Source organism: Gymnoscopelus microlampas (assembly GCF_963454915.1).
Source record: "Gymnoscopelus microlampas genome assembly, chromosome: 4".
Lineage (NCBI taxonomy): Eukaryota > Metazoa > Chordata > Actinopteri > Myctophiformes > Myctophidae > Gymnoscopelus > Gymnoscopelus microlampas.
This window is the reverse complement of record NC_139941.1, coordinates 31,588,313-31,604,304: the sequence shown is the minus strand read 5'-3', so window position 1 is coordinate 31,604,304 and position 15,992 is coordinate 31,588,313. Positions and strand designations below refer to the sequence as shown.

Below are 15,992 nucleotides of genomic sequence, written 5' to 3'. Positions count from 1 at the left end.
GCCTTGATTAAAAATAGAGATGTACAAATTACTTCATTTTTATTTTTTATAACTGAAATTTGAAAACAATCACTTACACACAAATACAAACTCATCATAAATATACATTAGTGCAAATTGATCAACAAGCATCAACTGGAGTACCAGTCAGGCCATATCCTAATTTGAAATACATTTTAGTTAAAAGGGTTGAAATGGCAGTATCTCTCACAAGTGGAATCTTTAAATCTTAAACATGGCTTAAAGGAGGAGTTCACCCAAAAAATTACTTATTTTATATCAATTGCACGCCCCATGAAGCCTTGAATTCATGGATTTATTTTAGTTTTTGTCGCATTCCTAAGCCAACAATTTGATGGCCGTGTGTATTTCCGGTAGGAGACACAAAGAATCTACTTTGTGTCTCCTACCGGATACACTAGTCGGTAGGAGACGTGAATCAAATTATTAACTTAGGAATGCAACAAAAACAAATCCATGAATTCAAGGCTTCATGGGGTGTGCAATTGATAGAAAATAAGTCATTTTTTGGATGAACTACTCCTTTAAGTTTTAAAGTATTATGGGTGAGATGGCACTATGACCTCTACTTGCAGCTATGCAAATAGTAACAGTATAACAATGTATTTGAAACATAGAAAAATATTAAATTCAGCAGCTTATGAAGAATAATTGAGACATTGTAAATATAATTTACACATACCATACTTTGGGAATGATGAGGAAAATTAGAGTTCCAGAAAAATCTATTTTACCTCTTTATAGCTTCTATCAACTCCCTCCATGTAGAGAATTCATAATTTAACTTTTCTTTCTGAAATGGTAGATCTGTTACACTTGGGTCAAAGAGAAAATGATTAAACATGATCTAAAAAAGAACATGTTCAAAATATTTGGGATCAAGTGCCTTCCATTCGTACCATACTTCTCTGCTAAAGGAGAAGCATGCGTTCATTCACAACTGTAAAGTTGTATTAGGTTGTTTAATGTCTTGCTGTGAATAGAGATATAATGCTGTATCTACAGTATGACGATATACTGGCTTACTTATCTCATTCGCAATGCAACTTGTGTCCATTGGCTATGTAGCCAGTGACTGGTGGTTGGAGGAATAAAGGAGGAACCCCAATCTGTGTCCAGGTCACAAATCCTCTGGCTACTATTGTGACCTCCCAGATGGGCTGCGGACTCTCTCATAAAAGAGCAGGTAAGCATTTGAAGACAACGCCTCCTGCAAGCTGGCTTTGCGCACCGATGCATCTGATACCCAAAGCCACTGGGAGCCAAAGGGTGTGGAGCTGCGAGGACAGGAAGGGCTGCGTCGGTATGTGACAAAGTGTCCTGAGTGCATGTCCCCATGATGGACCAGCACGGCCATAAGCTGGAACAGGTACTCTGGGGAGCTGGGAAGAAAAACAGACATCAGAACACATTGTACAGAAATCCATTAGCACTCTGCATGAATTGATATTGGTACGGTATTGTATATGCACTGCGCTGTTTACCTGTAGTCAAATGTAAGGTTGAGCTGTGGACTCAAACCAGGAGATTGTAGAAAGACAGACGAGCAGGTTCCATTGGACAATGGCTTGTTGTTGTTATGGTACTCAACATCTGAAAACAAAACAGAACATGTATTAGAGAATACAAGGTACAATAACTGTTAAGAACAATATGCTTGGTACTTGGGTAGACAGTTTTCAGCATACTGTACCAGTGCCATTGGGTGTAGGAGTGGCTATGGCCTCCTTTGTGTTCTCAGACTTTATTGGCTTGGAGGAACAGTTGATCCGCTGGATCCTCTGAATGGTAGCACGATGTTTGTAGCGGTCCATGTACAGGAACTCTGTAAACTGCACATGCTCTTGTCTTTTGATGGGAGTTCCTTCACTGGACCACGTCAGTCTCTGAAGGTGGATACAGAGGCACTGGGGGAGCTGGGAGAGGGAGCCAAACATCACGTACTGTATGTGCCAAAAATAATCTTTAAATTAACGAAAAAAGTGAATGGTCTCAGCTTGGTGTGTAGATAAACATGGATGTACTGTACTTGTTAGCCTTACGACCGAGATAATTCATTAATGACTACTACATACACATGTATGATTAATAATTACCTTTCCCAGTTTAAGTTGTTTGATAAATGTTGTCCTCTGGCTTTCCAGAATCTGCCCATTCACTAAGGACCCTTGCTGAAGCTGAGGAATAATTCTCGTAAATAAACACTCAACTAAAAGGACTGCAGTCAATCTCACTGAATAAACACAAAGGCCAAGCAGACAAATTGATAAAACAGGAACTGTACCTTGGTGCAGTTTTCACACTCCACCTCTTTTATGGTTTCTGGGGAGATGAAATGTTGAAGACACTGATCTAGGGAGACGGGCTGACCCTAAAAAGACAAATCCATCACACTATAATACAGAAACTACGAGAACAGCATTTATACATTGTTCATGTTAGAACAAATATGTAACAACCTTGCTTCACCATAATTAATGTCAATCATTTATTTCTACATCTGTGTTCAGGACTTATTACTTACCCACTGAGGTAATGGAATAGTCAGGGAGAGGCTCTCAAATGAGTCGTATCGCACTGGACTCTGTAAGATTTTCAGGCAAACATAATCAATCTACCAACAGGAGGACAAATATCACTTATCTGCTTCCTCAGCTAAAACTACTGTAACTCACTTGTTGTTCACAGTGCTTGCAGGTCTTATTGCTTGTTAAACGCCCATGAAAGGGGTGCTGAAACTTCCACGGACTTGGTAATGGATGAATAGGGGCTACAAGAGTAATACAAATTAATTAGTAAGGGTTTCTTTATTTTGTCTGTTTATTTTCTTTAGCAACATTACTTCAATGCCTCCTTACCTTGAATTCTGCAACGTAAAGTCTTCTCTTGTTCAGGAAGCCTCTAGTGTTCAAAGAAAAGAGAATTAATAGATGAAAATAGCCACACAAGTTAGTCTTGGAAACTGGCAATAGTAGAGATGTTAAACAGGAAGTCATAAAACTAAACAGCAAGCAGAAGCAAATAAACACTTGCACAAATATGTATTATGACCCACATGCACTCTAATGTGTCCTGTACTCATGGCTTAGCAGAGACTAGACGTATTGCTTTACCTTTAATTTTCTTCTTGGAGGAAATGTTTCATTCTTTCCTCTCCCTATATAATGTGTATGTTCCTAGAAAATGTTACTAAATAACATATCGGAAGCATACTGTATGGACAGATAGACCACACTGTAAACACCTCAGTGTTATTTATCCATTTGTAACTAATAGTGTACAAATGAGGATTTTACAGTAGTGCTAGGAAAGGATTGGCACAATGAAAAGCAACTTGCCTCAAGGGACTGCACGTCAAACAGGTGAGTTACTTTGGGTTGCCGATCTTGCTCCTCCTCCAAAGAGGATGTAATGACATGAAAAAGTTCATGGGCATCCTAAGGCAGGGCAAACACAAATATACAATTTATAAACTGAATCAAAACACAGGACCAGTTTATAAATAATTAATATAAGATTCCATTCTCCGCTATTCTTGACCTACCTGCTCCTCAAATGAACTAATCTGCCACCTGTATAGTCTGAGGACATCCAGTAAGCATCCTGCATCCAACACGTCTTCCACCCCAGGGTCAGTGCTGGACAAGGCTGTGAAATGTACTTACACTGTAAAATCCTGAATGTTAATTTAACTTAGAGTTAAAAATTAATAAATTTACACTGAGGATTTTACTACTGTGTACATAAACAGTGGTGCGATTACAGACTACATTTACATACCAATGGAGATTAGCCATGCTCCAACACTGGACTCTTTTAAGGCTAACTTGAAAAGACACCTATTCTCTCAGGCTTATGGCAAATAGTTGTTTGTTTGTTTGTTGTTTTGTTTGCTTGTTGGTTGTTCATTGTTTTTCATGTAAAGCATCCTTGGGTTCATGAAAGGTGCTATATAAATTCAAGCTATTATCATTATTACCTTTGAGGAGTTGGAGTAGAGTCCTGGACAGCTGATTGTCTTTGTCTGGCTGGCCTTCAGACATACCTGAAAACCTCTCAAGCCACCTGATGAAGGAGGGACAGGCCGCCAGACCCTGAAGCAAAGAGTTCATGAAGCAGGTGTTTCCCAAGTTCAACAGGCCTGGAACCATACCTATGGAAAATAAGTATTTTAAAACTATAGTTAAACCAAGACAAATATAATGCACACAATCCATATGTGGTATTCTTTTGTTGAAGCAATTACCTGTCTTTCGTTTCTTGCGCTCTGTAACTGGGCCCCATAGGACATACACTCCAGCTGCCATGGCTGCAGCGATCCCTCCAATTACACCCCAATTCCTGATCATCTTGGTTCTGAAATGCATTGCATGGTAATGAGAATATCTGACACATGATCATATAGAATACCCGGATAAGCAACCTAATGCCTGACATGCCATACATTGCATGTATAAAATACTGCTGCATCTCAGCTCACTGTGTTATAACCACCCTTTATATAAATTACTTGGCTGGATGCTTGTGACAGCTCACTGATGTCACGATTAGTTAGCTATCTCCATATATGGAATTTACTAGGATAGGTCGGATAACTCCATAAATGGAGTGCCAATATCCAGTGAGTAACTCTGGCAACTTATCAAATACCCATATGACTTGAGGGTGAGTGAAAGCCTTCATAACAGCATGTATTACATTTACAGGCACAATACAAATTCTTGGGGTATAATTGCACATGGCAATTTATGAATAAAATATGTATATATTAAATGCAATGTATAGAATTATTCTATAGATAGATATAGCTCTACCTAGCCCTTGAATGGCCCTAGAGCCCTAGATTCTACTATGGTGAGATCAAATAGAATGACGGTCTTCTCATGCATTAGGACAATATCAGTCAGCAGAACCAGGGATTATTATTATGTATTACTGCACGCAAACACCGTAAAGGACAAGCTGTGATATCCTACAGCAGGCCGGGGTCTTCAATGTTTTTCAGCCCAAGGACCCCTTAGCTGAGAGAGATGAAGCAGGGACCCCCACTACATATTGTTTAACATTGTGTTGCAGATTAAACTTTTTGATAGATAGCTTCATAGACTTGTTTGACAGCACTATCATCAATGTTGTATGAATTAATGTGGCTTCTCTATTCATGTAAATGTGTATTTTCAGACATTTAACCAATAACCACTTAAAGCCTCAATACTAAACTTGACCATTGGCTCTGTATTTGGTCTACTCTTTTTTTCCCCCTCTACATCAAACCTCTTTGCCAAAAATAGCAGATCTACAAGCGTGCTTGGAGATCTGCTATTTTTGGCTTAAGTTCCACTCCCCTCAGAATTCTATCACACTAGGGGTGGCGACCCCTGAATACCCCTGTCCTACAGTGTACCCAACGTTCTAAACCAGGCTAATGCTAGCTAAAAAGAAGAAAAGCTACCATTATCATGAGGCTAACCATCTTACCCAACGACATCGACTGGGGGTATACTAGCTACACTTGACCACTACGTTATGCTGCTGTCATAATATCATATGTTCCTAAAACGGAGTTTTTTTCACCTGATACGCCAACAGTGTTAGCAAGAACATGAAGCTAACCAGTGTTGCCATATTTTGTGATAGAAATAAGCAACTAGGTCTAGGAAAACCATCCCAAAAGAAGCAACTTAGGCCACATGAGCACTATATGCATCGGTTATTTGAAAATAGCAGATCACAAGCTCACAGCGACGCGTTGCAGGCAGCTTGTAGAGCTGCTATTTTGAAACATTCCAACAACACATGCTCCCTGGGCACAAACATTTTCATGAAAATATTTGAGAACCACTGGTTTAAATAATAATAATAAAAATATGGCAGCAAGTCTAAAATAAGTGCTTCAGAAACAACATAAAAAAAACGCAACCCGTAACGACCAATTTTTACAAGCAACTTTACAGAAAAGAAGCCCAAAGTCGCTTATAATAGCCGACATGGCAACACGTGAGGCTAACCCCATCCCTCTGTTTGTACAGCTGATCGAGCATGTTAACTGTACCAGTTAACTTGGGTGATCAGTTATTACTCCATCGCTGGTACGAAATATTTCCTAAATAGCGTTTAGTTGTTGTTTGCCAAGAATGACATTTACCTGAGTACTGGCCGAGCGCCGAGGAACTCTCTAACAAGCTTTTCAGACCTTTCGTGTCTCCACAACATGTGTGTGTTCATCACGGAACCCCTTAATAGTGCGTTTCAGACGGACCACTCAAAAGGATGTACCCAGTGTTGCCAGGTTTTGTGAGACAAACAGGTCTAGGAAAACAAGATCAAAAGAAGCAGCTAGGCTCAGACCTACAAGCTCACAACGCGTAGCGTAGTGATGAAACGCATTGTGAGCTTGTAGATCTGCTATTTTCAAAAGAATAATACAAATAATTCTTAAATAAATCTAGGGAAAAAATAGGTAATTTGGGATTTTTTTTTGAAACACAAATCTTGTATATATATTGGTAGTTGCGGCGCAACTACCATCATTTAAACCATTAAACCACTTTACAGAAAAACAAGCCCAAAGTCGCTTATAATAAGCAGACCTGGCAACACTGATGTATCGCTGTGTGTGCAGCATATAACTCTACGCAACAGCACCGTTATATTATACCTCTATGAACAGCACCCTTTAGAGGCAGGACTATAACATAACATAGTACTAGTAGGCTAGTGCAGCGAGAACAACAATATTTTGGGAGAATCGTTCAAATGGTGATAAGCGTGACATTTGGTATAATCTTTGGAGGTCACTCTCCATACTCGATTTTAGATGGCCGTCAAAGTCAGACCGTTTTTGCATTTCAGCATATCTTTGCCTGTAGGCTACTTTTGTTTAGTCAATCACTAAATACTCCCACTCCCATCCCATCCATACATGTTTTTGAACATTTTCAAACAGGAGTTACCATTTATAAGTTATAACCATCAAAATGAAAACATCTCAAAAACACGGCACACAACTGTGCTCACTCACAGGCAAACTCAGGGATAAAAGAAAAAAAGAAAAAAATCCATCTGGTTCTGTTTTCTGCATCTTCCTCTGTGACTCCTGCCACCTGCATGTCGACTCTCACCGCATCCTTAAACCTCCTCTTTGGCCTTTCTCTTCTCCTCTTGGCAGCTACATCTTCAGCATCCTTCTCCCACTGTACCCCTCATCCCTCCTTTTCACAAGTACAAACCATCTGTTCCCTCAAAGTACTCATTTTATCTTCTTACAGGAATTAATTGGCATAAATTAAACTAAATTGGGGAGAAAAGGGAGAAATGGTGTAAACAATTATTGGTTACTCAAACTTTTAGAAGAAATTGGCAGTTTTTTTAACTCCTTCTTATCACACACACACACACACACACACACACACACACACACACACACACACACACACACACACACACACACACACACACACACACACACACACACACATACATACATACATACATACATACATACATTATGGCAATATAAACTATGTTATGTCAGAGACAATTGGACATCGTGAGACAGTCCTTTTCTGATCCTATCCACTTTCTCCTTGCTGTGACACAACCATGGCATCACCCCATTGGCTGTCATCTGAGAGCCCGTGCAGGTCGCTTTCCTTGGTGCTGAAATCTCTGCTTATTGTTGTAATGTAATAGCAATGAAGCAAAACACAGCGTCGGCCAATAAACACGACAATGGACGATGATTTGTTCCAACTAAGACAACTCCCGTAAGTAGCTAACTATATTCAAATAAACGCCCTTTCATTTTTAATCGCTATTATAAGGGCTTATTACAGTGACTGGCGCGGCTTCTGACAGGGATATTCTTTGCATTCTAATCCTTTTATTAGCATTTTGGGCAAAACACGGCCTATACTTTTTAACAGAAGGCCCATATATTAAAACGCAAGAATTGTCCTAAATGCACTGAAATGGTTTCCATCGGTTCCATCAGTCGAGGTAGCCTACTAACGGTACAGTTTGTTTACAGCTGTTATATCTGACACTGACAGGGAGAGTGACTATAGCTCGATTGACATTTGCTTACATTTGTTAATAAGCTATTCATTGTAACATTTAACCAACTGTAGCCTACGTGCATCATCATCTGGATCGAATTTTTGTAGAATGTTTTGTACCAGCTGTCGAATACATCAGATCAGGGGTCTTCAACATTTTTCAGGCCAAGGACCCCTTAGCTGAGAGAGAGATGAAGCAGGGACTATCTATTTTTGTGTAAAATAGATAGCTTCATAGACTGGTTTGACAGCACTATTATTATCATTGTTGGCTAAGCTTCATGTTAATGTGTATGTTCAGACATTTAACCACTTAAACCCTCAATTATGACCTTTGGCTCGGTAGCCTACTTGGTCTGCTCTTTTTTCCCTCTACACCAAACGTCTTCCCCAAAAATAGCCAATCTACAAGCTCAGGTCACCTTGCAGCACGAGGCGTTGTGAGCTTGCAGATCTGCTATTTTCAGCTAATGTTTCCCTCAGAATAGGGATGCTAGGGTTCAATTGGTTCATGTAAAAACAAAGTTCCTATCACACAAAGATTTGGTGGCCCCCCTGTACTAACTCTGAGGACCCCCTAGGGGTCCCGGACCCCCTGTTAAAGACCCCAGTGTTATGTTGTCTACCAAGCTATAGTATGCCATTTTCTTGTCCAGATTTGTGTCCGAAGCGATACAATAATAAGCATGATAATGGTTGTTTGATTGATTTAATAATTAAACGTATGGATTTGGAAGCAATACATCTTCTTTCACATATATTTGAAATAGTTGAACACGTGATTCTCTTTACATCAACTATGTGATCTGTGCAATTGAAACTGTGTGAGGCAAGTATTTATTTTAATTACAGTGATTAAGACACTGCTGGCAGCCTCACAGTTTTTCCAGCATCCCATCCTCAACAAACCATCCATTATCAAAAAAGGGGTACTTCACTAGTTTACCAACTGTCAAGTGGTATAGTGTGCAAAAGCAAAACTCCCATTTGGCATGACACCATGCATGGGAGGAGGTTACCACCTGTTCACAGAAAAGAAAGCACAGACCAAAATGATCTTGTCACCCAGGCAACAGCCTCTGGTTCTCATCTGTACTCCCTCTGTCATAGTATGAACTCTGTGCTTCTGGTTGCAGACGTAGATGTAAAACCTATGTTCCTTTCCTACAGTGTTGTTAAGTTTCGTCGTACAGGTGAGAGCACACGCTCTGAAGATGATAGTGAAAATCGTGGGCACGAGTTCCGGATTGCTGCAGAGCAGAATGATCTGGAGTCTGCGGCACTTGCAGAAGGAGCACCAGTGCCCCGAGAGTTTGCCAATCCAACTGATGGTACATTATAGCAGGGCTCATTCTTCCAATGCTTTCCCTGTCCGAGCTCGATAGCTATTTTGAATAGCTTTCAACACATTCAACTTTCTCGTCCCCCCCAGACACATTCATGGTGGAAGATGCGGTAGAGGCCATAGGGTTCGGCACATTCCAATGGAAACTATCCATCCTTACTGGTCTGTCTTGGGTAAGAACCAGTTCAGAAGGAAAATATGTCAATCTGGTCACAAAAGTCTGTTGAAGCGTGTGTGTCCTCTTGATTTTTCCATCCTGCACTGTCAAATCCTCAGTGTTAATTTATCTATGTGTAACTCTGAAAATGTACACATGTAAACAATTGGACCCTTATATGTCCATTTGGTTACATTTGAGAGATTAAATTAACACTGAGGATTTTTCTTTGTGGCTGTTATTTGTTTAGATGGCCGACGCTATGGAGATGATGATCCTCAGTATCTTGGCCCCACAGCTCCACTGTGAATGGAGACTGCCAAGCCTGGCAGTGGCACTCCTTACTTCGGTAATGGCTGCACAACAGAGCTCTTGGGTGTTGTGCTGTGAGATTCTGTCTGATGGATGCTTACGTAGTGTTGGTACGTAGGGTTGGGTTTAAAGAACAGTGACAACACTAAGAGGAAGTATGCATCAGACTAAAGGATTGGAGGATTACGTTTCAGCACAATAATAGGTCAAGTATAGCTTCTGTTTCTCCAGAGACACTTGTATGGTCTTTAGTTAATTGGATATGGGCTAATATTGAGGTTGGAATAATTACAATACACATTTAACTATTATAGTTGTTATGAAAGAAATCAACAAATATCGATGTCAGAGTCTAGGGGGCAAAAAACATAGAGGTCTTGTTTCCTGTTTTCAATATACACTTTGTCTTTGAGTTGCAATCTGTGATCACTAACTCTTGACACTGTTAGACTAACTGACTTTAACTTGTGCAGGATTGTTTATAGTTCAGAAAAAAAGATTTGAGAAAAACTGCACGTAATGTATCAGGTTTGATTTGTCAAACCTGATGTTGGTTTGAAGTTGTATAATGTAATTTGTTTGTAATAATATCAGGCATTCATTCTTTCTCTTGTCAATCCAGGCAGTTTTTATTGGCATGATGATCAGCTCTTCCCTTTGGGGAAATATATCTGACAAATATGGCAGAAAAACAGTAAGTTATAAGAGCATACCATATATATTTTGTCCACTATGTTGAATACAAACTGTAATATTAGAGCAGGATCATTGTTTGACACATCCTTTAATTAGCAGCTTAAAATAATGTGTTGACATGCAGCAGCCATAACAAGTCTTGAATTTTTTTATATAGAAACCACAAACATCATTTTATCCGTCTGTTTATATCTATCTACTGTATATACTGTATATATACTATTATGTAGTTTGTAGGTGTTGGAGGGCTAGAATATAAAAGATAATAATACACTACAAAACTATATATTCCTTTTTATCATAATCATGTTTTTAACAGCTTGTTGTCTGTTTATTGTCTGTGCATTCAGGGTCTGAAGCTGAGTGTGGCATGGACTATGTTCTATGGACTGATGAGTGCATTTGCACCTATTTATGGCTGGATCCTCTTCCTCCGTGCCCTAGTGGGCTTTGGCATTGGAGGGGCCCCACAGTCGTAAGTTCTTCATTCATTTCTGTTATCAAGAATAACATTGTAATGATTTGAGGTACAGTTAGCATTTCATTGTTTTTTCCTAGGGTGACACTGTATGCTGAATTTCTGCCTATGAGGTCGAGAGCCACATGTATCTTGTTAATAGAGGTATGGACTACCATTCACAGTGTCCTAAGTTTGCATATATCAAGTCATAGTATTTTTCTCTTGTAGGAAATTAAACAAAACAATGTCCAGTTTTACACAAGAGTAATTGTGATTCCCTCACAGATATTTTGGGCACTTGGCACTGTCTTTGAAGTTCTGTTAGCAATCTTGGTGATGCCCACTCTGGGTTGGCGCTGGCTGCTCGCCCTTTCCACTATCCCTCTCTTCATCTTTGCCATCTTTAGCTTTGTGAGTATTAGGTTGACATTAATGTCATGTTATTTTGATCAAATATAAATAAATGAAATAAAAAATAATATAAGACATTTTGGGGGGTGGGGGACAGTGGCTACCAGAGAGTGCCAGGTATGATGTATTGACAGGGAACCAGGAAAAAGCACTGGCCACCCTAAAGCGCATTGCCACAGAGAATGGGGCACCCATGCCCTTGGGAAAACTTATTGCTGCCAGACAGGTATGTTCTACATATCTTTTCTATTATCTTCCACTAATGTTCTGAAATAGTCATACAAGGTGCATTTAAGCCTTTTATTTGACCTCAGACACTATTTCTTCTGGAATATGTCTCTGAACTAGGAGGATCGAGGGAAGATTCAAGATTTATTTTCACCCCACTTTCGATGGACAACAGTTTTGCTGTGGTTTATTTGGTAAAGGAGTACTATGTATTAGTTATTTTTGTAAATGCATTTCTTCTGCTTACTCTTTCACAATTTATATGAAAAGCAAATCTTTTGCACACTTACGAAGGCGACAGGTGCATAGGAGAAGACCAAACGAAGGCCCCAGCGTAATAAAAGAAAAAACTCCTGCACACTCTCCTCAAATGCGAGCATAAATATTTAATGGGGATTTAGACTATTAGACCTTCATCGGGTTATCTTAGATAAGATAACCTAACCAGGTTATCTTTGATAAGATAACCTGATGAAGGTCTAATGGACCAAAACGTTGTTATATTGACATTAAATATTTTTGCTCGCATTTGAGGACAGTGTGTGGGAGTTCTCTCTTTCACAACTTATATTTAAGAACATTATTTTCAGCCCCGCTAGTGAGAGCACACAGCTCTAAGGATGCCATTGTCGCTTGATCGGTTCACAACACTTTGAAACAGCTCTGCTTGTAGGCTGAGTGACAAAACTGAGCTGAGTGACAAAACTGAGTGCTGTGTCCGTATACCTCCACAGGTTTTCGAATGCATTTTCCTACTACGGACTGGTTCTGCTGACCACAGGGCTGTTCCAGGAGGGAGGCGCGTGTGGAGGTGAGTCACTGCTTCTGTGATCAGTCCTTCCAAAGATGTTATACATATATTTACACGCACGCACGCACGCACGCACGCACGCACGCACGCACGCACGCACACACGCACGCACTCACACACAGTTGTAGGTATGTAAGGCATTTGTTGTGTTGTAACTCCCCCCAGTGTCCAAAGGCAATAAGATGGAACCCCGATGTAGTCTGGAATGTAAATACCTCAATTCTGATGACTATAAGGACCTGTTGTGGACCACCCTTTCTGAATTCCCAGGTAGACAGCATCACATTTTCTCTACTCTACTAAAATACTGAGCGTTAATGCTCAGAGGCACCTAACCGTATGCACCTTATGTCTAACCTCATGAACATACTGTACCAGCTGGATGCTATGTGTATGAAGTAGATACATTTTTGCCTATCCTTGACATGTCTCTCTTTACTGTTTGATTTATTTTTCTCCTTGCCCCCCCCCCCCCTCTTTTCTTTATCTCTTCCTGAACAACAACAAAAAAACTATGGTGCTTGCACAAAAACAAATGAATGTTCAAATCGGTCCATTTGTACACTCTGAGTTAGAAATGGATAAATTAACACTTTTATTTTACTGTGTCCACACTACACTGTGTCACTAAACGTGAATCTACCAACTAATGAATTTAAAAATAATTGTATCACCTTTGATGAGATTTGTGGTTGATGCAGTATGGGGAACTTTGGGATTGATTGATTAATTCATTTCGTGTTGATAGGACTGTTGGTGACTCTCTGGGCTATTGATCGACTCGGAAGGAGGAAGACAATGGCATTGTGCTTCTTTGTCTTCTCTATGTGCATTATTCCACTTTTTGGTTGTGTTGGGAGGTAAGATGGAACAGAAACACAAGTAATGATAATAAAATGGTAAAATCACTGATCAATCATTTATATTAATGTCAGAATTGGTGTCACAATCTCTGTTTCAGGACTTCCATGACAGTGCTGATATTCATTGCCAGGGCCTTCATCGCAGGAGGATTCCAAGCTGCCTATGTGTATACTCCAGAGGTAATATAAATATACAGTGTATCATTGTATTAGATTATTCAACCGGAGTAAAGATTTTTAAATCTATTGTTGGTACACATGGTATGGCTTTAATGCACTTTCAAATTTGCAGGTGTACCCAACAGCAACCAGAGCTCTAGGTCTGGGAACCAGCAGTGGAATGGCAAGAGTTGGTGCCCTTATTACACCTTTTGTTGCACAGGTAACTAGACAAACAATCAACTGTCCCATTTGCCCCTTACTGTGCTACCCTAAAACCCTATTAATTTAACTCTGAGAGTGTGCAAATGTAACCTTACCAGATGGACCCGTAAGGGGGGTACATTTGATTACTTTGTGCACTTTCAGAGTTACAAAAGGAGAAATTAACACTGAGTATTTGACTGTGTCATCCTGTATTCACTGCAGGTGATGTTGGAGTCCTCTGTATACTTGACTCTCTCAGTGTACTGTTGCTGTTGCCTATTAGCTGCCATTGCCTCTTGTGCTCTGCCAATTGAGACAACAGGCCGGGGCCTCCAGGAATCCAGCCACCGCGAGTGGGGTCAGGAGATGACGGGCCGGGCCTCTGCTCACAGCCCAGGGGGAATCCCTCATTCTAGCTCTGGCTCTCAGGACTGAGGAGATAATGAGGGATAGATAGATAGATAGCACAGAGAAGTGTTTAGAGTGAGAACAAGGCCAGGGTCAAGAAGACCAGCTGCTCATGATGACCTGTTCTGTATAGACGCCAGAGAGGGCCTGACAGCACTGTTGTGTTTTTTAAAAACTTGTCTTCAACTGCCATTTCTTTCATGATTTTTGTTACCATGTGATTTCCACACTGTGGATGATTAGCGAATATGAGTGACCTGCACTGGAACACGATGATCAAACTGAATGATGGTAGACAGGCAAAGCTTTCCTGAAAGAGTGCCTCTGTTTATGGAGTTTTATGGTTGAGGCACTGCTTTTAAACTGCTGCTTTAAATATCATAAAGTTAGAGGTATACCGATGATGGCAAGGAAGCCTCTTCTAATCTAAAGTACTAATGATGAACTCAACATTAATATAAATGTGTTGCTGGGATTTCAATGTTGTTCGTTTTTGACCAAAGTCATTGTAAGCGCCAAAACTGACCTAAACCCATTTTGAGTGTTTTATACTGTTATTGTATTTTTGTCTATTATTATTGTGTTATAACCAAAGGGACACAGTATTATTATTAGTATTTGCATATTGTGATATTATTTGTTTACTAATATCAGGTATTGTTTGTTTGAATATATTGCCATATTTCTGAAACTTCTGTATTGTTCTGAGCTACTGCGCATGTGAAAGTTGACCAGTGACGTCAGGTTTACAGGGAAGCGAAAGTGAGAGTTAGTCTAGATGATGTAACTGCAGGAGCAGGACGATACAAGTTTTTGACCGTAACTTCGTAACCATAACCGTAAATGTAACCAGTGGAATCGTGTTTTATTATTTTTTTGTTGCTGTTGGAAAGCCATTTACTATTTTCAAGAGGATCCTATTTGAGAGAAGCTCAGGAGGAATATTCTGTTTGGATGGAAATAAAAGATTGGACTTTTCAATAAACCCCCTTAAAATACACGACGATCTCCGCCATTCCTTGGATGTTGTAAGTTGCAAATATAACAATAAGAAGTGGAGAATTCTTTAATGATATGAGTACGAGTCAATACTACAGTTCTGCATCAAGATCCCAAATTTGTCTATAATAGTGGATAAGTAAAGTCGCCATTATATCAAGTCAAAAACTTCGTTCTGTGGATGAAAGGAATGTGCGATGGAATAGTCAAATCCAGGAATTAGCCTGACCCCAAAAGACAATCGCGTCTGGAAAGGATTATTCTTCAACTGTTCAATGAAACTGATGTCTTCATACATGGAAGTGATCCCATAATGGAAGTTTAAACCGAAGTGCTGCTTGAAACTTGAAGTGTAACTGTTAGCTGTGAAGCAAATTCACCGTCGTTATTTCTAACGTCGTCACAACCGAACAACAAAGAACATGGATAAAGATAAAGACGTCAGTGGTGTAGTGTCAGAGGATGACCGCACGAGGGCGCAGTTTCCCACAGAAAAAAGTCTTGAGGAGAAATTGCAAGACAGTGGTGCAGTGGCCGAGCACGACCTCAAGAGGGTGCAGTTGCCCACTGAAAAAGGACTTGAGGAGAAGTTGCAGCAGTGCATTAATGCAAGAAGAGGCAAGCTAAGACTGCTGACTACAAAATCGAACTACATTGGTGAGCACATGGTCAGTGATGTTCATGTGATGAGCATTGAACAACACGAGATGGAACATTATAAAAGACTTGTTGAAGAATTCAAGGAGGCCAACTCTAATGTGCTGCTTTATCTCCAAGAAGAGGAAAAAGAGGCAGACCAAGTGAGCTGGTTTAAGCCTAAATTACAGAGTTGCAAAGAGTTCATCTACGATACATATA

At 39.9% G+C, this 15,992-nt stretch overlaps 2 protein-coding genes across 3 annotated transcripts; one reads left to right on the top strand and one right to left on the bottom strand.

The window, feature by feature from the left end:
* Positions 1-36: 36 nt before the first annotated feature.
* Positions 37-6,245, bottom strand: usp30 (ubiquitin specific peptidase 30). Of its 2 annotated transcripts, none has more exons than XM_084054464.1 (13): positions 6,167-6,245; positions 4,268-4,377; positions 4,001-4,174; positions 3,566-3,669; positions 3,360-3,458; positions 2,880-2,922; positions 2,697-2,791; positions 2,546-2,605; positions 2,306-2,392; positions 2,118-2,198; positions 1,715-1,937; positions 1,506-1,614; positions 37-1,403 (listed from the first exon to the last, which is right to left on the bottom strand). In XM_084054464.1, exons 1-13 carry the CDS (start codon positions 6,232-6,234, stop codon positions 1,160-1,162), a joined length of 1,497 nt encoding a protein of 498 aa, XP_083910590.1. In that variant the 5' UTR covers positions 6,235-6,245; the 3' UTR covers positions 37-1,159. The 2 variants fall into 2 exon arrangements, with proteins under 2 accessions (XP_083910590.1, XP_083910591.1); XM_084054465.1 differs by lacking the exon at positions 6,167-6,245 and adding an exon at positions 5,500-5,767.
* A 1,504-nt stretch (positions 6,246-7,749) lies between these two features.
* Positions 7,750-14,162, top strand: svopa (SV2 related protein a; the record flags this gene model as incomplete). Its single annotated transcript, XM_084054169.1, has 16 exons — positions 7,750-7,787; positions 9,249-9,409; positions 9,511-9,596; positions 9,831-9,929; positions 10,515-10,586; positions 10,939-11,063; positions 11,147-11,210; positions 11,334-11,459; positions 11,557-11,685; positions 11,808-11,881; positions 12,422-12,498; positions 12,664-12,768; positions 13,247-13,358; positions 13,460-13,541; positions 13,654-13,743; positions 13,950-14,162. The coding sequence occupies exons 1-16, from the start codon at positions 7,753-7,755 to the stop codon at positions 14,160-14,162; spliced, it is 1,650 nt and encodes a 549-aa protein (XP_083910295.1). The 5' UTR covers positions 7,750-7,752.
* Positions 14,163-15,992: the final 1,830 nt, after the last annotated feature.

Excerpts from the sequence above, each read along its gene's own strand:
- usp30 (XM_084054464.1), bottom strand. The coding sequence starts at position 6,234 with ATGTTGTGGAGACACGAAAGGTCTGAAAAGCTTGTTAGAGAGTTCCTC. Across the intron at positions 4,175-4,267 it reads GCGCAAGAAACGAAAGACAG|GTATGGTTCCAGGCCTGTTG; the intron begins GTAATTGCTTCA and ends TATTTTCCATAG. Across the intron at positions 2,199-2,305 it reads AGTGTGAAAACTGCACCAAG|CTTCAGCAAGGGTCCTTAGT; the intron begins GTACAGTTCCTG and ends ATTATTCCTCAG.